The sequence below is a fragment of the Electrona antarctica genome, assembly GCF_951216825.1.
Source record: "Electrona antarctica genome assembly, chromosome: 5".
NCBI classification, from domain to species: Eukaryota; Metazoa; Chordata; class Actinopteri; order Myctophiformes; family Myctophidae; genus Electrona; species Electrona antarctica.
Genome location: NC_136810.1, coordinates 32876458 through 32899961, shown reverse-complemented (window position 1 = coordinate 32899961; position 23504 = coordinate 32876458). Strand labels below are relative to the sequence as shown.

General features: G+C 42.6%; 2 protein-coding genes and 1 long non-coding RNA gene across 5 annotated transcripts; 2 read left to right on the top strand and 1 right to left on the bottom strand.

Annotated features, from left to right (window-relative positions):
• Window positions 1-121: 121 nt before the first annotated feature.
• fbxl13 (F-box and leucine-rich repeat protein 13) lies at window positions 122-23139 on the bottom strand (the record flags this gene model as incomplete). The annotated part of the gene is made up of 21 exons (XM_079502282.1): window positions 122-319; window positions 447-610; window positions 757-891; window positions 2551-2631; window positions 2752-2875; window positions 3007-3126; window positions 3247-3409; window positions 4480-4600; window positions 4891-4989; window positions 5529-5658; window positions 6421-6521; window positions 6853-6905; window positions 12496-12631; window positions 12740-12835; window positions 14897-15001; window positions 15106-15215; window positions 15356-15510; window positions 21435-21502; window positions 22552-22573; window positions 22848-22954; window positions 23065-23139. The coding sequence occupies 21 exons, from the start codon at window positions 23137-23139 to the stop codon at window positions 133-135; spliced, it is 2352 nt and encodes a 783-aa protein (XP_079358408.1). The 3' UTR covers window positions 122-132.
• On the top strand, window positions 5470-12448 carry LOC306923825 (leucine-rich repeat-containing protein 17-like). Of its 2 annotated transcripts, none has more exons than XM_079502152.1 (7): window positions 5470-5583; window positions 7270-7432; window positions 7614-8090; window positions 8920-9143; window positions 9847-10002; window positions 11778-11919; window positions 12011-12448. In XM_079502152.1, the coding sequence occupies exons 2-7, from the start codon at window positions 7308-7310 to the stop codon at window positions 12282-12284; spliced, it is 1398 nt and encodes a 465-aa protein (XP_079358278.1). In that variant the 5' UTR covers window positions 5470-5583; window positions 7270-7307; the 3' UTR covers window positions 12285-12448. The 2 variants fall into 2 exon arrangements, with proteins under 2 accessions (XP_079358278.1, XP_079358279.1); XM_079502153.1 differs by having other exon boundaries at window positions 5474-5588.
• LOC306923828 lies at window positions 16507-20738 on the top strand. 2 transcript variants are annotated; one of them, XR_013790108.1, is made up of 5 exons: window positions 16507-16838; window positions 16939-16982; window positions 17075-19278; window positions 20490-20531; window positions 20643-20738. It is a non-coding gene; the product is annotated as an uncharacterized lncRNA (long non-coding RNA). The 2 variants fall into 2 exon arrangements; XR_013790109.1 differs by having other exon boundaries at window positions 20490-20535; window positions 20646-20738.
• Window positions 23140-23504: the final 365 nt, after the last annotated feature.

The window sequence follows — 23504 nt, the reverse complement described above, 5'->3', positions numbered from 1 at the left end:
AACAGAACAATGCTGCTAACCTCGGCAAGATGATTCTATGAAATGATGGGGTCATCACTTCATGTTATGTACAATATGTATGTATTATAAAGCCACGTGTGAGGAGTTTCAAGGGTCAGTCTTAATCTATCTTCAGTTCCTGCTCTTATTGTCGCTGAGCGCTCGCTCCCCATCCTCCTCCCAGGTGTCATCAGTCTTGTCGGCCATTCTTATTGGATGTGCCATCTGGCCCACATTGTTGTATCCAAACCAATAGGGAGGGTCATCACTGCTGTGCTCCCAGTGCTGCACACGTGGCTGCAGCCTCAAGGCCGCCAGCCTGATGGAACACATATGTGCATTTATCACAAACAGCCTCCACTGCAGTGCACCAGAAGCACATGCTGCATGTATAAGTTCAGTTAAGTTAAAAATGCATTGTTTTGCATGCAGTGTGTGTTGCATACTTGGAGATGCCGGTGCAGTAGGCCATCGTGATGAAGCGGAGGGGAGGGCAGTTCCTCTCAAGGTATCGTAACGTGCGGTCGGTGAGAAGCACACAGCCACTCACGTCCAACTCTCGCAGGTAGTGCAGCCCAGATGTCAGGTACTGCATCGCTACATCCGTCATCTGGAATGAGGGTGGAAAGAAGAAAATGGAGGGTGGTAAAACGTGGCGTGGAATGAAATGGGGGGGAGGGGGTTGGGAGCACAGAGCACATAGAAGTCTGAAGATTCACTGAACTGACACTTCAAATAACTGTATTTGTGTTTTACCTTGGGACAACCCGACATTTGTAGTGTGACTAAACCTCTGCAGTAGAAGGAGAGAAATTTGATGGCCTGGTCAGACAGCGCTACGCAGTGAGACACATCAAGGTGTTCCAGGCCTTTCACTTGCTTGCAGAACATCTCAGAGAAAAATACGTAAATGGTGATTTTAATAACAGATGAGAGATGATCAAACAAGAGACGGCAATGCACGGCATATTTGTTTTTCTCATTGCGATCCAGTCCCATGGCCATAAGCCCTGTTGTTGTTGTTACTTGCGCAAGCAGAGCGTGCAAGTAATGTTATCAGTCAGGTGCTACGATGCGTATGTCCCTTAGCAGCATATGATATGCTGGCACGAAGCAGACCGTGCAGGTATGTTTTCCGTCATGCTACGAAGCGTATGTCCCATGACGTGATGAAGATATGTACCAATGTCCCTTAGCAGCAAAATATATGACGTCATATGCTGGCACGGGACATACGGAAGCAGACCGTGCAGGTATGTTTTCCGCGTATGTCCCATGACGTGATGAAGATATGTACCAATGCCAGGGTATAATTGGTTTACGATGGTGACGTAATGATGATATGTTTCAGTGTCGGGTGGATTAAAGGGACATACGCATCAAACCACCCGAGTAACCACATTATACCACTAACCAACTCAGAAATTACATATACATACATATAGACATATACATATATAAACATATGAGCATATGACGTGATGAATATATGTACCAATGCCAGGGTATAATTGGTTATCGATGGTGGCGTAACGATGACATGTTTCAGTGTCGGGTGGACTAAAGGTAATGCATGTATAAATGTATGTAATCTGACACCACTGCCATAACAGGCATAAGTAATCATTACCATACTTCAAAATACTACTTTGTTTCCCTCCAAAAGCAAGGTACGTAGCAAATAGCTAAACCTAATAATTCAATATTGCAAACGTTCTTTCACAGAGAGGCTGAGATTTGAATGTGTGTAGCGGTCTACAGTACTTGCACGCTCTGCTTGCGCACTAGTATACTTGTGTGCAACAAGCAAGTAGGTACTCGACAGAGTGCAGTTCTAGTTTGACATATGTTCATGACTCATAGAAGAATTATAAAGGACTCCCACCACTCCAGCAATGTAATGTTTTTGTTGCTGCGGTCAGGCAAACGCCTACGCTGCCACAAAGCCACCGCAGAGGGACTCAGTTTTCCCTAAATCTATTAGAGCTCTGAACAAGGACCCAGCTGTCTTTAACCTACACACTCACCAACAGCAGTGTGTAGCAGTTTTTTGCCTGTTTGTTTGTTTTGGACACATTTGTAAATTTGTATATCTTTATACACCTACAGTTTTTTGATAGTATCTATCTAGCTCAGGATTGCTATAGCTCACAAGTGTATTTACTGCTATTTGCACTACTACTTTGGTCATCCTGCTGCATGAATGTATATTATGTATGTTTAATTGGTTGCTAATTATCCCTGCCAGATTCTGTCCAAACCTCTGTACATCCTCTGATCTTGCATATTAGGTTTAAGGTTATTTGCACACACACAATAAAAAAGAGACAATAAAAGAGAAAAACAGTCTGGCAGAGTCTGTCACTGTTGCACATGCATTAAATAAAGTATTTTAATCTCAAATTTTGGCACCGTGTCTGACCTTTGATGTTTTTACGTCTCTGGAATATGAGTATGAGTGTATGTACAAACTGTAAGACCAAATGAGCACACTCATGTAAAAGATACAAATGTGACTCACTTGGAGTGTCAATATAGCTAGAATTGTACCTCTATGCCAATGTCAGTAATATTGGCACACTCGGCGAGAACCATCTTCTTCAAGTGAATTCCTTCCAGTGCACTCAGTCCCTAAACAGGCAAATGAAGAGTCTTCGCTAAAAAGGCACACACTGTCATTTTACAAAGAGAATTCTTTTCAATCAGATGTTTACAGTGAACTTGTGAGCACACAGCCTACACACAGAGTACCTGATCTTGGATATTACATCCGCTGATGTCAAGAGAGGTGATGGAGCTGCCACTCAGCCACTCTAGGGTATTGTCACTCAGGTTCTCACAATAGCTCACATTGAGCTGGTACAGCTTAGATAACCTGGTGATGAATTGGTCACACACACACACACACACAGCACTCAGTATCTTTGCACAGCAGACCATGGTGCAAGGTGTGTGTGTGTGTGTGTGTGTGTGTGCGTGCGTCTGTGCGTGCGTGCAGACAAATACCTCTGGGCAATCCTCTTGACAGAGATGTCATTGATGCGGCTACAGTGACTCGCGTTCAGCTCTCGCAATTTAGTTGCTGAGGCGCCTTCCGTCAGGTAGCGCATCCCCACATCTCCTACCCTTAAACATTCATTTGCGAAAAAATAATGCCAAAGAGTGGGGTTTCTTATTTATCATTCACAGTGCTTCATCATCAAAGGGTAAATGTCAATATGTCATACACATAGACAACACACATACCTGCTGCAATGTGAGATGTCCAGGTACTGCAGGTTCTTCAGTGTGCTCATGGATTTGAGGCTGGCGTCGGTCATCCTGGGGCAGTCTGCGGCGTGGAGCCTTCGGAGGCCCTGTGAGCTACGACAAAGGGCCTTCCAACTGACATCCGTCATGTGGTCATTGCCTGCCGCAGAAATAGGTATTCATGTGTTTCACTCTAGCACTGAGATTTGGTTCAAATGTAAAGTGCACTATAGATGAAATGTTTTAAAAGGATTATATTGATAGTTTAGAAGTAATTAGGTATGCTTAAGCTACTTATGCTTGTGAATAAACATGCTCTGACTATATAATATAAAAAAGAATACAGACCAGACATGATTCAAATAATATTTTACTAGAGCAGGAGTCCCCCCCCCCGTCCCCGTCCCCCCCCTGAAATAGCATAAATTATGATCATATCCTACTCTGGTTTTGCATAACCAAGTGCAGTACAAGACCCCTTTTTACATGCATACATAAACTATTGTCCAATTTTCAACACATTTATTGACTTTAATTGGTCTACTTATGAGGGGATAAACATAGATTACATACAGTGTACTTACACACACACACACACAAACTGTTCCAAATAGGCCAGTCAAGCTAAGCTAAAAAGGGTCATCCAAATAACATTCAAAATTGATTATTATATACATTTTGGATCATGGTAAATTCAGGGGTTGAATGTTGCGTACCATTGAAAACCTATATAAGGCAAACATTTCACATTCTTTAAGTACCATGTGACATGTCAACGTAGGGGTTATTCATGATTCTGAACCCATTCCAAGCATTAGTTTTGCACGAAAAACACTCCTTCGGCCATAGCCACTCAGCCAGCCCAATTGTGCCCAAATGTGATGACCTCATCACATTTGTGAAAACGGCTATGGCTGAATAACCCCTAGTTTTCAATGGTACCCCAACGTTCAACCCCTGAATTTACCATGATCCAAAATTTATAAAATAATCAATTATTAATATGTTATTTGGATGACCCTAGGATCATAAAAAACCGATTACTATTGCAATATCTTTTGGGTCAAATCTTAGATTGAGTGGCCTAAAAGGCCAAGCCTCTGCTCTTAGAAGACGACAGCACACACGAGAGAAGTTAGGGAGATTATGAAGGTTTTGGAATGTGATTAACAGAGGTTGGTTGGAAATGAACACCTCAGGTCACAGTTGCACACTCCAACACTGTCTCACCCTCTGTGCTGAATATTCTCAGTTTGGCCACTTCAGCGATGGCTTTGAAGGCATCGTCTGACAGATGAGGAGTGTCTAGCAGTGAGACAGCAGACAAATAGCGGCACTTGGCAACCAGTGCCTGTTGAAAAAGATATCATTCAGATTAACGTCTTCTTTTATTTTAACATTGAATTGGTATTTTAACAAACTATTATTTCCAAGTAGGCAATATCAACTCTATTCTAAAGAGTAGTCTCTGTTGAACATTCCAGAGTGGATACATTATGCAATATGCATGTTTACGTGAGGACAATCTTAAACCACTTACTCCCTAAATACTTCGTTGTAAGGCAAAAATGCAGTGTATTTAGAAATTGCTTTATGTGGTTATGGATACATTATTGGTGTTTTAGGTGAGAACATCCTTACCATGACACATTTATCTGACAGGGTGGGCATATCATTGATCACAATATGTTTGAGTGAAGTGCATCCAGCAGAGATATATGTGAAACCATCCACCGTCATCTGGGGAAAAGAGGAAACCAGGCAAGAATGTGGAGTGTGTATATGTTGAAAATCTAAACCATTTCTCTGGTTACAGTTTGTCTTTATTTCATCACTTTATCATGGCCAGCAGAGTGAAACCACACCACCTGGAACCAAACCAACACTCACTCAGGGACGATACATGTTTATAAAAGTTGCGGTGGATGTGTGTGATGTTATGTAGTGTGCACGTGGTGGGTGGGTGGGTCATGGTTTGGTGTGTAATCTAAGCCCTCCTCTTGGCTACAGTCCCCTTTTTTGCTCTCTCTCTCTCTTTGCACAACCTTCCAGAGCTTCTCTGGCGACTAAACAGAGTTTGAGCACTGTGCAGGCACTGAGCTGTGTACAGTAAGAGACCAGAAGGCCTAACCAGTCCAAGTAGAGGCGAGTGACTCAACTTATCCCAGGGAAACTGAATACTCGGCTTGTTGGGAAAGGCAAAAAAAAGCAGGGACCTGACTACAGCTGCAACTCATGTAGAGAGAACATATAAGACGAAGAGGAGCAGACCCACTGACCTGAGTGCAGCCGGAGAGGTCGAGGTGGACGAGATTGTGACATCCCTTCCCTGTGGTAAGGTACTGTAAGCCTTTATCAGTGAATTGGTAGCAGTAGGCCAGACTCAGGTACTGCAAGCTGAGACAGTTCCTGGAAATCCAGCTATAGCATTAGTAATACGGTAAATAAAAGACCAAATGGTTTTTATTTAAGCTTTCAGTTGTTCTAAGATATTTTCTGGAAAAAAGATTTTAGATGGGCATGTACTCTGGAAGAGAAGAGGTGACAGTATCTATAAAGGAATGAAAATGCTTTCAAATTCTTGTCCTGTAATATGAATTTCTCCATGAACCCTTTGAAGAGCATTAAGAATGACTATAAGAGAACTAACGAAAGAGCTAATAACTTCAGGTGACCACTAGTGCAGACATGCATTGTTACGAGAATATTTCTAATTTTTAATTAATGCTAAAATGCCCTGGGGAAAAATGGGATAACATGGTGGTCTCAATCGTGACAGTGGTCTGCTATTGTAGTCACCCTCACTTTCTGGGTGTTACTGTAGATCCAACCGTTTTAAGTTAAAAGGGTTTTAATTTTAATTCTGCTAGGTTCGAAAATGTTTGAATATGCCCAAAATAGGGACGTCAGGTTCAAAGTGGTTAATCACATAATGGCACTAGGCACCAAGCATTAGTTTCTGACATGAAATACAAGTTGGCAGTGGGCTGCACTTTGGGGAAACAGAAACAGTGTCTTTTCTGGGAACACGTTAGCAGGAGGCCAATGAAAAGGGGCAATTTGGTTCAGTTGGGTGGGCTTGGAGACAATAGAAAAATCATAAAACCAAAAAAGTCTAGAGGTTGGCAACAATGAGGTCTAATGTCAGATCCTTAGACTGCAGAGGTTTACCTGGACAGCTCTCTCAGACCTCGGTTTGTCACATGTGTGCACGAGAGGTTCAGGTAGAGCAGGTTGGGACACCCTTCAAGAATTCTCTGGACCATCATATCCTATTAGACAAGGCATGGACGTCATGTTTGTAACCACAATGGACGGTATAAACCACAGTGGGTACAAAAAATTGGTACAAAAGTTCATTACATTGAATGGAACTCCCTGGTATTGCGCTACCTTTTGAGAATGATGGTAGGTGTACTATAAAGAACCAGATTACTAAGAGCCACGTGTCAGGATTAACATGTGGTCGTAATTTGACTTTTGATTGTAATGGAGGGGGAGGGGGGGACGACGACAAAATGTACTGTATCACCAAGCATACACAGGCAGGATTAGGTATGTGATTATAGGCATTGTCAGTAATGTGTGCAGTGATTCACTTACAGTGATATTGGAGCATTCTGAGAGGTTGAGCTCCTGTAGATTTCTGCACTTACCTATGACAGAGTAAGAGGAAGAAAAAGGGAGAGAGAGAAGCAGAGAGTGAGAGTGGGATTAGTATACTTTTAAGTATGAAAAATGATGTGTTAGTGTATAGCACATGACAATGTAATACATTTAGCTTCACAGCTATGATTTAGTGCTCTCAAATAGCTTTCCAGGTCAGATGATAAGGAATGTAGCCTTGTGGTTTTTAGGCTGCACATCAAAGCAATGCGTATATTCTGGAACTTTCTTATATAACATGCTGTCTCCAGCAGCAGCAGCTGTGTCTCATCAACAATAACACTGTTAACCCGTGACCCCTTTTGCTTCTGTTTCCAAGTCTATTTTCCTAACCGTCCTTTCCAAAATCTCCAGCTCTTCCCATTGAAAAGAGAATAGCAGCTGACCTCAGAATGCACATGAAATCCTCCTTATTGGCGCTCTTTTTCCTGCTCCTGCTTCCTCCATCCACCCAGATCAAAAGAGGAGGGAGGGGCAAAGGGCTCAAAGGAGCCAGGCATGGCCTCACCAGAGACAGGTAAAGTCTAATTGAAACCCAATTTATACTTCGTTGAATCGTCGTACACAAATTAGATATTACTTTGTAAGAGTTTACTGTTGAGTCTGAATCTATGTACTGTTCAATCTAAATTATTTGACACCATTATTTTGTTCTCACAACTATAGTAAGAAATGTTTTTCTTTCCACGTCATAACAGGGTAAGAGGTAGTGGGCGCCATGGCAGATCAGGCCCAACCAGACGTGTGGCGGCTGCCTGCTCGGAGTCCAGAGACTCCACCGGTGTCTTTGTGGACTGCCAGGGTCAACGCCTTGTCGCCATCCCCGCCTCAGACTCCTGGTCCCAGAAACCCAGCCACCTGCTTTTAGCCCGCAACCGGATAAAGGTCCTTCGCGACGGGGCCTTCGTCGGCTACGAGGGCTTAAAGAGCCTGGACCTGCAGCAGAACCACATCTCCGTGGTGGGGGAAGGGGCCTTCCAGGGCCTGACCCACCTCACCACCCTGCTGATGCAGCACAACAAACTGAGCACGCTGAGCGAGGAGGCTCTCATCCCCATGCCCAACCTGCGCTACCTCCGCATCTACGATAATCCCTGGAATTGCCTCTGCACGATGGACAGTCTCATACGCACCCTACAGGTCCCGAGCAACCGCAACCTAGGAAATCATGCCAGGTGAATGATTTGGTCAACTTGGTACAGACAGCAATCGATTGCTCATTATTCTACTGGGGAACATGTCCTTTAAAGGATCGTACTGGTGGTCTGGCATGGTTAGCCCATTGACTATGACTCATAGCATACAGTATTACTGCCAACCCTTTTCCGCATACTGTGGTTTGTGATTTGAAAAGTGTGGCTGAAAATATTCCCTCGAGCAAATACGATTTATGAACTAAATTAAAACATCCAGAACTTAATCACAAAATGATGTTTAGCAAACACTGACTTGATTATTCAGGAAAGTTTTGCAATGTTTAATGACTATATGAATTAAAAGTAAACAAACAGAATCTAAAAAATAAAGGGTTTACTATATGTCAAAGTTGTGAATAGACAACAAAATGGCCGGTATGGTTCTTTAAATGGAAAATGGTGCATTTATATAGCACATTTATCCAAGGCGCTTTACAGAGATTGTGCATTACATTCACCCATTCACACACACATTCATACACCGATGGCAGCGGAAACCATGCAAGGCACCAACCTGCACATCAGGAGCAATTAGGGGTTCAAGACACTGTCTTGCTCAGGGACACTTCGACACTAACTCTGGGGGAGCCCGGGTTCGAACTGGCAACCTTGCGGTTACCATCTGGCCACTCTACCCCTGATCCACCGCTGCCCCGTTCTTTAAGACAAGTGCCTTGGAAATATGTATTGCAAAAAAAACACCCACCAAGACAGCATCCCATTTTCCTCATGTGTCACATGATTTCCTCGTGTATCTTATGAGATGCACAAGGATGACACTGTGACTGATTATCATTTCATCTGCCAGGTGTGCAGAACCTGTCAGGCTGAAAAGCAGGAAGCTGAAGCAGGTCGACCCTGAGCATCTGTGCCGCAAGTCAGACCCCACCAACGATGCCCAGGGCGATGAAACAGAGCCGCTTTTGGGACCTCTGGACCCCCTTCCAATTCCAATCCGCACCAAGCCAGATGCCACCACCTCCTGCCACACATACCTCTTCCCCCGGCCACGTCTGGACTGCAGAAACAAAGGTTGGTTCACAAGCGGCAGTGTAATGTGCATGCATTAGTGTGCAGGTGTTTCCTACGCAGGGGGGTTTGGTAAATACTTCTTGGGCTGTTTCACAAAACGCGTATGTACATGATTAAATATCCCAACAGTCACCCCACTGGAATGACAAACCCTCCACTTCTTTTAGAGGATTGTCAGAGGCAGACTCATAGCTGGCAGACAAAGACTGTTCGTTTGACAGCAGTTTCCAATTTACTGCTATGAAGCGTCATGCTTCATTTATCATGATCAATCACACTTTATGGTAGTTGGAATAACACTGAGGATTTTGCTGTGTATGCTCTTCGTTTCTCATGATAAATAAGCTATTGGTCAAATAAAGTTCTCACCAGCAAGTACAACTAAACTGCCTAACTTGATCTGATTGCTATAATGCAAGAGTATTGGCTGAGGGCCTGGATGTACAGTAAGTATGCAAGGTATGGGGCAGAGCTTGAATCTGGCCCAGCGCCAGTTTTCCAGTTGCTGTTCCTGCCAAAGAGCCCAGGGGATGTCAAACTCTTATGTGCTGAACTGTCTTCGCCTATATTGTCCCAAGAACACTGTCATACAGATGAAAAATGCAACAGCGCTAATTACGCAATAAATATTAGAACCACAAATGACAAATTCACAAAAGCAACGTGGTAGTGTGATTCCTTTCCCTCTCACTCTTCTCTCCAGGTCTAATAGAGGTTCCTACAGGTATTCCAGATGATATTGTTGAAATGGACCTGTCCCATAACAGAATCAATCACCTCAGGGCCAGAGATTTCAAGGAAGCCATGAGTCTGAGGACACTCAACCTCAGCAACAACAACCTGACGCGCATTGACACAGGTATGCAAGTTTGCGTGCGCACTCTTGTGGGTTCCCCTTTGAGGAGGGAGAGAGAAAGGTGGAATAGAGTTCAGTACAACAACCTATGTTTCTATTCATAATACTGTAAAATGTAGCCTGCTTGGGTTTATACTGTGTTTGAAAAGTATGTGTTGTCTTTTCAAATTGACAAAAACAAAGACTGTCAAGTGTCAACATCATGTGATGCATGAGTCCATGCCAGAACTTCATGGGACGTTTCTGGGAAGGAATGTCTCAAAGTGACAGTGACAGAAAAACACATGTTTACAATTAACTTCAATGTCCAAATTAAACAAACCCAAAAGCCAAGCATTGGCATTACGCCAATGCTTGTCTTAAATCTTATTTTATTTTCTTGTCTGAACTCCAGGTATACTGTATAATAGTACAGATTTTTACTGAGATGGAGGTATATGGCGAGAGTTGCAAAGAACCCTATCACACAAGTTTCTTTCTGAATATACAACTGAAAAAGGACTATTACGGCGACTACTAGTACTACTACTACGACTACTACCAGTAAGACGCCTAAGGGCGAGAAGCACGCATCCGCCTCGTTGACGGCTGACTGCTGGGCGAGCTCTGGCGCTTTGGCATGGGGGGTTAGATCAACATGGAATGAATTCTGTACTGGCCATATAAGGAGCATGTCTTGAGTGTACATGGTTTGATGAGGTCAGATCAACATATGGAATGTCAGAACAGGTCAGCTCTATATATGGAGATCTAAGGGTGGCAGCGGGGGCAGTGTCTTGAGTGTACAGGGTTTGATGAGGTCAGATCAACATGGAATGTCAGAACAGGTCAGCTCCGTATATGGAGATCTAAGGGTAGCAGCGGGGGCAGTGTCTTGAGTGTAAAGGGTTTGATGAGGTCTGGCCATATATGGAGCGTGTCTTGAGTGTACACTGTACAGGGTTTGATGAGGTCAGATCAACATATGGAATGTCAGAACAGGTCAGCTCCATATATGGAGATCTAAGGGTGGCAGCAGGGGCAGTGTCTTGAGTGTACAGTTTGATGAGGTCTGGCCATATATGGAGCGTGTCTTGAGTATACAGGGTTTGATGCAGTCAGATCAACATATGGAATGTCAGAACAGGTCAGCTCCATATATGGAGATCTAAGGGTGGCAGCGGGGGCAGTGTCTTGAGTGTACAGGGTTTGATGATGGCCCAGGTAGGGCCGGGCCTTAATTTTCGGGCCTGTTGAGAACTCTATTTTTTGCCGGCTGCCGGGCACGGCTGCACTAATAACTTTGGGACGGGCCCGTCTAGAGTTTGAATGGACAGGTATCAGGCAAAAGGGAGACATCAAAGAGGAAGGACAGGAAGGATCAACATACGGAATGTCAGAACAGATCAGAGAAGGGTTTGAGGTCAGATGTAGAGTTGCTGGCCGGCTCCATATATGCAGATCCAGGTGATGATCCAGTCTTTTATCCAGGGTTTGATGATGTCAGTGTCGTGATCTTCATATATGGAGACGGCCATATATGGAGTGTGTCACAAGGCATGACGGACTGACGACCATATATGGTGTTGTGACGTGTCACAAGACGTGAGGGACTGACGGCCATATGTGGTGGCGTGACGTGTCACGAGGCGTGAGGTACTGGCGGCCATATATGGAGGTGTGACGGACAGATCGACGGACTGACAGGTTTTTCAGGTAGTAATCTGCGCAACGAAATGGCTTTATATACACCCTGTACTCACGCTTACCCCTCTATTTTCATTTCCCCTCTACTCCAGGCTCCCTGTCCGGCCTCCTGCATTTGCGTGATTTAGACCTGTCTGACAACAGTCTGCACTCTTTCCAGTATGGGGTTCTAGAAGATCTTTACTTCCTGTCCAAGCTCAAGTTGGAAGGAAACCCCTGGGTGTGTGACTACAGGTGGGTTCCACTGCTTATAAAGTATCCATTAAGGTTATGACACAAATATAAACACATAATGAAAAAAATATATATATGATGATATTCGCAGCATTCACTACATGGTGTACTGGCTGCGCCTGCACCCGGGAGTGTCCCACTCTGGCCTGCTGTGCCGCTCCCCTGTTGAGTACGCTGGAGAGAGTGTGGAGGAATATGTGCATTCCTACAACAGAGAGTGCCCCAGACAGCGTGGCCAGACAGACCCAAGTGAGACGGACCCTGAACTCTGGGACACGGCTATGGAAGCACAGGGAGAGCTGGAGGAAGAACTGGAGCCGGGTCACTTGAGAACACCCCAGAAGTACCAGATCATCAGGCTATGAACTTAAAAAAGGCTCTTCATTTTCCTTTTTCACATTCACGGAAAAGCAGTCTGTATCAGATGGAGAAACTAACTTTTTCAGTATTTTTGTGTGTTGTATTTTTCATAAAAATATTAAGAATATATAAACTTTTGTACTCTTAGATGATGAGATGATATTTTAGTGTGTTTTCATTTTAAATATCACAGGTACAGTGCCAGAATGCACTTACTGATGCATGAAAAGCTGGTCCACTTTAAAGTTGTGCATCCACGCATGTTGAGATGGATCACAAATGGACGGTACTGCTGTAGAATCTGTTTCACTATGATGTCTGTTATCCAGTCTTTCTCCACGGAAAAGTTGATCTGAAAGGCCCAAAATGTACAAATTATTTTGTTTGTTGTTTTGTTTGAAAAATATATTACAAAAATAATTCATTATCAGTTAAATACTAGTACAAGCATGATACAGACCCGACTCCACAGTGAGCCTGACTGAATGACTGCTTTCCATTTGCAACACACTTCAGCACAGTTCATCTGCTCTTTCAAGTCAAGACACTGAAAGACCTGAAGACAAATAGACATGCAACATGTTGAGAGGAGTGATAAGTGGAGATGTACATTTTGGAATGCTTTATACATCAGTAAAAGAGGATGCCCTGCTGATTGTCATTCTTTTTTTCACAAGACAGAACCCAGTCAACTGTATACTATTACTGTACCTACAAAAACATGTACAGTATGTTAGTATGTAGTATTGTCTACTCTAGACTATATCCACCAAGAAAGTACACTACAAATCAGAGCCTGAGGTAGTGCTGATTTGGACCCCTAATGTAGTAATATTAAGAAGTGGGTGACGTTATTTTTTGTATGTAAGAGTTGTGGAGCTATTGTGTGCTAAACATTTGCAGTCCATATGCCTGGAAAAACCAGTCCAGATGAATTGATGGTCCGCCAGACATTCACATGTCTGTGAATGTCTGGCTAGCCTAAAAGAGGCACCTAGCCACCAATAACAAAAAGGGCTGGGCTGATTGGCCCCTCAGCCACCGCCCTGCTGTACCCACTGCACTACCCTGCCAACTCCATTGGTACAAAGAGCCACTTTCTCTCTCCAAACATAGTAATAGTAAGGGGATATATATTCATTAGGAGAGGTGTTTGATGAAAACAGCAGAACAATCAATGACATGATGATAAAATGACTCTATGCTAGAACATTGTAAACCCACTGAAACAAACAGGGTGTTAAGACAGACTGGTGTCACAACACTTAAGGTACAACCCTCTCTGGAATCTTAAACATAGGCTACTGGAAGATGTTAAGTATAATACCACTGGCAGTCGGTGGCAGTAATCAAGCAGTGAAATCAGATATTATTATTTCTCCTTAAACAACCCTGCAAACAATCATCTAATCAACAGATGAGTCATCCAAAGCAATTCTAAAGTCATTATTTGTATGTATGCACTAAACTACAGGGGCAACTCTGAAACAAGTATTGCTTCATAAACAGAACCTTTACATTACCATAATAATGGATAATAGGCCATAATGGACCACATGATAGACTACAACTGACTTAGTCCAATTGACCTCAAATGGACATGGTGCATATTTTCAGCAAAATCCACTTGAGGTTTTGTGCATTATGTAGGCCTATGACCTAATGTATAAATGCCTTAAGTCTTATTGAGCTCAAGTAAACAGCACAGCTTTAAATCCATGGCCATCTCTGTGTGATTGAACTAAACTGTCTCATGGGAAACAAGTGGCATTTCTTCCTCTGCCTAGTGGGAATATGCATGCAGTTTCACCGCAATAGGACGCTGCGTTGAGGAGTACAAAACGGGTACAACGCGGGCTACTCCTGAAAACTTTAGAAGCCATAGACAATCAGGATGGATTATGAGAAATGTGGATAAAATCTGGAGGAGTTATATTAGAAAATGTGTTTTACATATGTCAGCCTCCTGGTGGCGCTATAAAGAGCAGATGTGAAAAATTCCAGGCAAAGGTTTTTCCTTGGCCTCTAGGGAGTTGGCATACAAAGTTTTACACAGATACATGCAGTTAGAGGTAAAAACACTAATCGGCCAGTTATAGCGCCACCATGAGGCTGAGTTGAAAATGTTCCAGTGGTATTTCTTCCTCGGCCTAGTGGGAATGTGCGTGCACAATTTCACGGAAATCACACAATGTGTTCATGATTTGCGGCATTTTGTTTGAAACTGAGCACTCCTGCAAACTTTGGAAGCCAATATTAGCTAATCAGGATGGAGTCTGACAAATCTGAAAGACCAGTTTCGTTGAATGGCTCTAGAGAGATTGTGTACCAATTTGCGTGATGTTTGGACAAAATCTGTAGGTGTAGTCCAAAAAATTTTTTTGCACAAAGCGGTTCAGAGGTTCAGCTGTGGCATTCAGGGACTGTGTGTCCAGAGTATGGCTGCGATCAAGCCAACGGTGCCGGAGATTAGCTGTCCACAGACGGACGGACGGACACACACACATGGACGGACGGACGGAGTGCAAAACATACTCTCTCCCCATGCCTTCGGCCTGGTGGAGACAATGAAAGCGGATGAAACATTGTAATATGGGAAATGTGGGCGAGGGGTTACCTTTAGCAAAAGCTTGCTTGGGAGCATGGAAAGTCCTTCCCCAGTCTGATGTTCGTTGCTGTCCATTTCAATTAAATCCAAGTCCAACTTCTGGTTGAGGACACACTTAACAAGCACAAGCAAAAACATACAATATACTGTACATACCGGTACACCACTTAAACAAATTGAGAACTTCTAAAAGGGCATATTGTATGAGAATGGCGTACCTCAATGTACTCTTTTGTCTTCTTTGACTCCTGTACAATGTGGCACCATGAAACTATAATAGGTTTAAGGTGGACATGGCTTAAGACCGTTCGAAGCTTCTCAATGGCAGCTAAATTGAAAAGAAATATCCCAAACTGTGTTGTCATTCCAAAAATTACACTACACATTGAATGAAATTGCAGTAGCACAGAATTCTGCCACAAATCTCTTACATTTTGGATGAGATTATATGCCAAACTGTCTACCTACCAGCCTGTGATGTCTTGTGAAATTGTAGCCAGTTCAACCATTTGATGAGTGCTACCTTCTGCTGTTTCCTCTCATAGTGCCTCTGTGCTATCTCCATCTTCAGATCCAGCTTTAAGCCATCACTCTTCTTCTTTGCAGTGAGCCTCTTCCATCCTCTGTCCCCTCCCACAAACAGAGCTCATTATTAATTCAGTCAACAGCAAAGCCAGTAACCTGTTGGGGAACTCAATTTGACTAGACCAGAATGTTGAATAAAATAAAATAAAATAAAATGTGCAAGAATTTACAGGTAGCCTATATTATATGTTACAAGATTATATCAAAGCAATTTCTCCTATTAATGGAATTAGCTGTTTAGATATCCAAATTGTGCTTAGTAGCTGACAAGACCTTGACAAATAGCCATGACAGTGATATGGGTCTCTACATTCAGCAACAGAGGAGGTGAAAGGGAACCTGGAGGATAGAGTGACCACCCTAACCCTCCAGCTTGTTAACCAGCGATCCAGAGACAATGCACTGGACTTTCATTCTCATGAGTCAAATTTCTACTCGCATGAATACTAGTTTAGTCTCTCCTAATAATAGCTTATCGTGTTTATAATTATTTTTGAGTGGTGCAAACCACTCCAATAACCAGCTTTGTCTGTACCCGTGTACCTGTACATGTACCCGTGTACCTGTACCTGTGTACCAGGTGTGTACCTGTACGTGGGGCCATGTACAGGTGAGCATGGTTGTTATGGTTAGTGTGTGACGTCCCTGCACCACTCAGTTCACACGGGTGTGATTTTTTCTATTGTGAAAGGTTACATCAAAATGCATGAACTCTAAAAATGACAAGGTAGTCCCAAAAGACCCCCACCCCCCAAAAAAAAAATTTATTCACATGAATCTGATTTACACAGCTGTTGTGACATAATGGAAAAATGTAACACCAACTAATCAAACATCTCAACCATCCAAGAGACATATTTATGCTTGCATCTGCAAATCAGGTTTTGTATAACAAATGGGATAGTTATAAATTAAAGCATTTTACCATGTTTACTATCAGGACTATCCTTGCCTATTAAAATGTTGTGATGATCTCAACCTGTCATGTTGTTTTGGTTCTACTTGGGCACCTGTGCTTTTGTAATTAGATTGATCTTCACGCCCAGCCACAGCTGTCAATAATCAGCTCAGCTGAGCTCACAGCAACAGCAAGCACTGGGTTGAGGTTTACTATCCTTTGATTCCTTGCTCATATTTTCTTATCATTCCTCCCCTCACAGAGAGGTACATACAGTATTTTTTTTCCTCTGAGGAAGGCAACAGAGTTAAGGAAGACACAGGGACTCAGCCATGCTGTTCCAAAGAAATGAGAAATAGAGTGACCACCAGTGTCTGAGCTGTTAGTTTGAGTCTGGAGCTTGCTGGTGCTGCTGCTGGGAGTGGGTGCTGTGGAGTGTGGACTCATTACTATGGCTCTTCCTTTTGGGTGAGTGGATGATAGTTTGATTCCTGTGCATGCATGGCAGATGATGGCACATTGTTGGCAAGAGTTTTTAATTTCATTCTCTACCTGTAAACATTTTCAGGGTTTCTTGGCTGTTATGGGGCTGCATTTGTTGTGTTCAAAAAGGTAGGAATTTCAGCTCTCAAAGGATACAATTACACATTCCATTGATTTGAACAATAGCACATTTAATTTGATTATAAATTGTCTGTTTTTAGGATACAATATTGTACATGGATATCCTCTTGGTGAGGATGACTTCAACAGTAAAGGGTGGGTGTATACCCCACTACAACAGTTATATACTGAAGTATCTTCAAACGTCCCAATGCAAGGTTCCCCCCATAACCCCATGGAGGAGTTTAATGCCCCAGAAGATAAATTAAAGCAATTGTATGTGACCTCCACTGAACCTGTGGTAAGAAAACCTGCATATGGAAGTACTAGCCATGATGTTAAACGGCCCCTTCATGGTTTTATGCAACGACAGAAAACAAATGAAGATGCGATGGGTATCCGTTTCCCAACAATAAGAGACTTTAAACTATTTGTGGACTCGATGAAGAGCACCTTCCTGAGGCCAGAAAGTTCTGTGAAAGTACATTTTCAAACAGCCCGGGACATGATAGAAAATGAAAGACTTTTGAACACTCAACAAGCTAGCGACGAGTTCCAAGCTGGTGGTGGGCCTTATTCTAGTGAAGAAAACCCTGACCAAAATGAAGTCGTTCCGGAACAGGACTGGAATGAAGTTGAACCTGTGAATATGGTGTCTGAAGAGACTGAATGGGCCATCGACATGGCCCATGATATGCCAACTGAAAGCCTCTCTATTCATGCGAACCCTAGCACCATCTCTACTCAAAGTCTCATCTCCACCACTAGTGATTATGATACTCAACAACTGTTTGGCAGAGGGCCTGTAACTGATCCTGGACCCTATTTAGCAAGAAAGGAATACGCCCCTAGTTATTACGCAAGTAAACCATTCGACAGAGTGTCTGTAACTTATCCAAGACCAATTCTGTCTAGTGTGTTTTCTGCACAGGATCCTTCTTTTAGTGGCCATGTGGACAAACACCAGGTTAACACTTTGAGTGTCTCTGATGGTTTCAACCGCCCTGTAAGTGAATCCTCTTTGGGATTTGTCTCCGAGTCAAATATCCAACAGTCAAACTATGCATCTCCTTCCAGCAGTTTTGAAAGCCAAAGTAAACAAATGGCTCAACAGACCGAAAGCAATACAAATCAAAATGGTTACATCACCTCTGCAAAAAAGCCCCCCTCAAGTTATTCTGTTGAAAAGAATCATCCATCAAGTTATTGGTTTCAGTTCAAACCACACGGTAATCTCTCCATCCCAAAGCCACTGCCCAGGGGAATAGGGAAAGCAACCTCATCATCTCAGAAATATCAACCCCCCCTGGACAAGGAGACGGTAGATATCCAGTGGGGCATGTCAAGTGGTTTTGATTCAAGCTCAGGCCAGGCATCACCTCAGAGTAGCAGTGGCTATGTGAGTTTTCAAACTCCTTCGCATTCAGCTAATGCGCTAAATGTGCCAAAGATAGACCAATATAATGAGGTGGCTATCCTCAATCCCAGAAACGATGAAAGTTACCTATTAAATAACAATTTAGTCTATAGACATGTCACTGATCCTGCTGATTATCAGAAGAAAGTCTCATCTATAAAGCAGCCAGTCAAAGCACATGTTGGCAATGTGAAACAAACTACCTCTCTCTTCGGCCAGAGGGGCCAAGATGGCTACCTGGGTGACCAAAGAATCCATCCTGTTCATCCATCCACTACCATCACTACTGCACAGGAAATGGGTCAGCAGAAACCGGACACCTCACTGCAGAAACACATCACCATCAGCCAGGAACCAAAATTCATGACAAACAAAATCGGTATCCAGAAGCCTTTTATATCTAATATGCTGCCAAATACACTGCAGCCTGGTATACCCAGTGTCTCAAGACAAAATGAAGTTGGTTCTCAAGAGAGTGGTGGATTTGTAAATGTAGCCAGCATGAACCCTATTCCACCTGTCAACCTGTTTCTACCTGTACCAGCCAAAAGTCAAGGAAAAATGCCCCCCTCCATGCTGCAGAATCAGGCCAGCATCAGAGCCTATAGACCTTCTCCAAAGCTGCTTAAATACAAAAAAAAATATTCTAGTCCTGTTCAGGATGGTGCTCGTCATCAAAGTGATAAATATTCAAGTTCTTCTTCAAGGCTTAATTCTCCAAATGACCCATATATGCCCAATTATGTGGTCCAGTCCAGAGGCAACTATGCAAAGGGCAAAGTGTCTTTCTCTCAAACCCGCTACAGCCAACTGCACCTATCTGATAATAAGGCTACGAATGGAAACCTGCTCAGAGGTCATCGTAGAAATGACACAAGATCTCAAAAGGTAATTCCTTTTAAACAGTTAATATAACCTAAGCTAGAATTATGTACTGTAGTAACCCTCCTGAATTGTCTGTGAACACTGCTGACTATACCATTCCTTAAGCCCAAACCACACCAGTTGCAACTCCTTGCTACAAAACCATTTTGAGGTCAACCACACCAATGCAACTCCTTGCAACTCAAGGAGTTGCATTGGTGTGGTTGACCGTAAAACAGTTTTATTGCAAGGAGTTGCAACTGGTGTGGTTTGGTAGATGAAATCTGTAAGTTTCATATCCTACCCGGGATTGGAACCCCAACTTCTACCACTCTTTAAAGACATAATTATTGCTTGGTCAGGGAATATTACACTTATGAGTTCCAGGCAGAAGTAGGTGTCCAAGGCACCAGGGCCTACATTTATCAATAAGTGTAGGGAACTGACCTACAAAACCACTGCTAGTTATATTGGGTAATATTCTCTCTCTCACACACTCACACTTATGTTACAGTGATGGACACCATTGAACATTTAATATTATGTTTTATGTAATTGGCACCAAAGGGAAGGTGTACAAGACAGTGGTGAGACCAGCTATGTTGTATGGTTTAGAGACAGTCGCACTGAGGAAAGGACGGGAAGCAGAGCTGGATGTAGCAGAGACTAATGTTGAGGTTCTCTCTGGGAGTAACAAGGATGCATAGGATCAGGAACGAGTACATCAGAGGGACAGCGCATGTCAGATGTTTTGGAGATAAAGCCAGAGAGGCCAGACTGAGATGGTTTGGACATGTACAGAGAGTATATCAGATGGTTTGGACATGTACAGAGAGTATATCAGTAGAAGGATGTTGAGGTTGGAACTGCCATGCAGGCAGGAGGCCTAGAGCTTCCTCTAGGACCAAAGAGAAGATTTATGGATGTAGTGAAAGAGGACATGAAGTTAGTTGGCGTGAGAGAAGAGGAGGCAGAGGACAGGGTGAGATGGAGGCAGATGATTCGCTGTGGCGACCCCTGAAGGGAAATCCGAAAGGAAAAGAAGATGATGTAATTAGCACGGTGATATTGGAACATATCATTTCAGCCACATCGGGAGTTTGGGAGGAAGCGTACCTGAATCATAACATGACCATTTGAGGCCACAATAAGCAAAAGCCAGATTGTATCAGGTAGAGGTTTTTAATATTGTAACTATCTGTAGTGCATTGAATCCCCCCTTCTTTTTTTGTTAGGTCAGCTGAGCCAGTGATTGACCTACTCTCCTTTGTGTTTAGGTAAGTATTGCCATATTACAAATTAAATTACCATTATACATTTTGATAACGAGTTCTGAACTAATGTATAGTGTGTGAGCCATGACTAATATATTTTGATTCTTTCAATAGGAGCTGTTGCTACATCTTCTGGAGTGAATATTGTACCTTGTCTTTCTGCTCTAACCATAACTAATCAATAAAGGAATTACAGATGTGTTTTTCAAATCCTGTGTCATCATGACTTTATCACTCATATCTACTGATTAAATATTTCAGTTTCAAAGTCACTGGCGTAGGTCCCTACAAACGGTCAGGGTGCCTGTTTGGGGGGTAGCATAGCATGTACCTCCATGTGCGTTATGCCCCCCTAGTGAGGCCTTTCACTGTCGGGTGAAAAGAAGGTGGTTGGCTTGATGGCTCGGGTATATCGGAGGAGACTCATGGAAGGATCAGAGAAGCAATGAATTGGAATTGGCTTACTAAATTGGGAATATGAAGGGGAGAAGAAATATTTTTTGCCTTTTACAGTATATGCAAATGGTACATCTCAGATTTTGTTATATCTGCTTTAATTATTCTGTTTAGTTTACTTTAGAAAGATATGAGATTTTGAAAAGAAGAAAGTCACTGGTTTAGACTGTTTTTAATCAAGGTCTGCATACGTTCCAGAAGCATTTGGACAGTGATTCTGTTGCATAGTCTATCCAAATGACAAAACAGGAAATATTTGTTCTAACTCGGATCAAAGAAAGATCAAACAGTCTGGTGACTTTGTAGTCATTCTGTCAGTTATTTTCCTTTTTTTATTTTGCCAAAACAAGGCCACTGTACAACTGCTTGTGGCTGTCATTCCTCTTTTCATATTCTGTGAAAGAAGCTTAATTCACCAAGTTATCAATCACGGCTTTACTGCAGGCCTACCTGAAGCAGGAATTTAGTGCATTTCTTCTGTAACAGGAGTAGGCTTTTTCAAACCGATTATAGGGCAGCTGGAAGAGAATATGGAATAACATTGTAAAGGGCACTAAAACAACCATTCTAGCCACATTTTTTATTTGGACGTATTCTGGGATTTACACAGTAAAATCCCCTGTACCTTAGACTGTAAATGGACACTTAACGGGTCCATTTACATGTGTACACTCCCGGAGTTAAAGCTGCACTATGTAACTTTCCTGTTCTACCCCAGATTTGAGGCCCGGGTGATATATTTCTAAGCCTGCCTGCTTGCTCTAGGGAGAAATTAAAATTTGACCTTCAGGTCAAAATTCATGTCAAACCAGAAACGGGGTCGTGTCAAAGGTCGTGTCCAATGTAGACACGGGATCTAAATGTCTCAATAGTGTCGCCTACGCCGGGAGTCCAGCCTGACGGCGTGTCGTGGGTTCGAGTCCCGAGCCCGTCGGCCTTTGCTGCATGTCTTCCCCCCCATCTCTCTCCCCCTTTCCTGTCCCATTACTGTACCCTATCAATAAAGGGAAAAAGTCAAAAAATAAAAATAAAGAAGAGCAGGGAGGCTAAATACAACCATGCCAATTGTATTTATATTAGCCCTACATTATACCACATAGATTGGACCAACATAATAGAGCTTTAAATTAACACTACTGTGTGTAAGTTCACTTGACTTGTGATCGCATGTGAGCATGGTAGAACCATACTTTACCTCATCTTGCTCCACAATGATGGTGTCCACAGTGCTTTTTGCCATGGAGGTTATGTGTTCTGCATCAACAAATTGTTGCCTCAAAATCAAATTAAAATAATTAAAGGTAAAGAAAAATAAATAAATTAGCCTTTGGCACACTGACAGTCAGTATACAACAATCAAAACATCATTACATAAAATACACAAATGCATTCAAATACTATATGCATTCCCATAACTCATCAACAGTGATGGGCTGTAGGGATTAGGTGGTGGAGCTATTTAAACATTTTCTTATTTAAAATGCCCACTGCAGTTGGCACAAACGACGTCTTGTAACCCTTCTGTTACTGTTCAATTATATAAATGTAAATTGTTACATCCTCTGACCTGTTTTCCTGCAAGTGATATCCTACAGGACACCATAAAGTGAGTAAATTCTCAACTGTTCATTATGATTGGCATGATGTCAGTGTCGGAAATTATGTGCATATAAGACATTTGCAATAACGTAAAAAATATAAACATCATGCATGCAATGAATCTTATTCCTAACTGAACTTTCGGTCTCTGAATCAGTGCTTCCTGGAAATATAAACGTCTGGGTTTCCGAGGCTGGTGCTTTAATAACTTGACAAAGTGGGCCACCAAGTGTCCAATTATGGAATTTCACATGTTGCACCTACCAGTCAATGGAGTCCACATTCAGATGTCCCTGAAAGGCCATAAGTTGACTTTCAAGAACACGTAATGGGTCTTCGGGACAAGATAGGGAAGAAGCCGCCAATAAGGCCTGTTGACAGAACAGAAAACACTGTCGAGTTGACACTTGACAGACACATTAGCACAGAGAACGTTAAACTTAAGTTACTTTGGCTATCTATATAACGTTACGTTAGTTACCTCATATATCTGTGGCAAGAACTGTTTCATTATGTACTCTCTCTGAGCAGACTCTGTGTTTTGTAAAGATGCCATATATCATGCAATGATGAAAGGAGAATATCCAGGTATACAAAAATAAATTATGGCAATTATTCAAAGATAGCCTAACTTTAGCCAAGTTGTTTTCTATTTCTGAACTCTCCTACGATTGGAAACTGCAGCTCATAGTTTACTGTTGCCTGGTAACTACCTAAGGTAACTACCCCGAAAACATGTTGGCCAACTAAGATGTTCCAAGGGATATTTAGTAAAGTAGAGGTCCGGAGGAAACATAACTCCAAAATGTTCATTTTTCAGGAAATGAAAAATATACATTTTCGTCGGATAGCCGTTTGTCCAGAACCAGCACAAAAGCCTCTGCCTTACAATTATGTTCTGAAATCTGCATCTAGACTCCA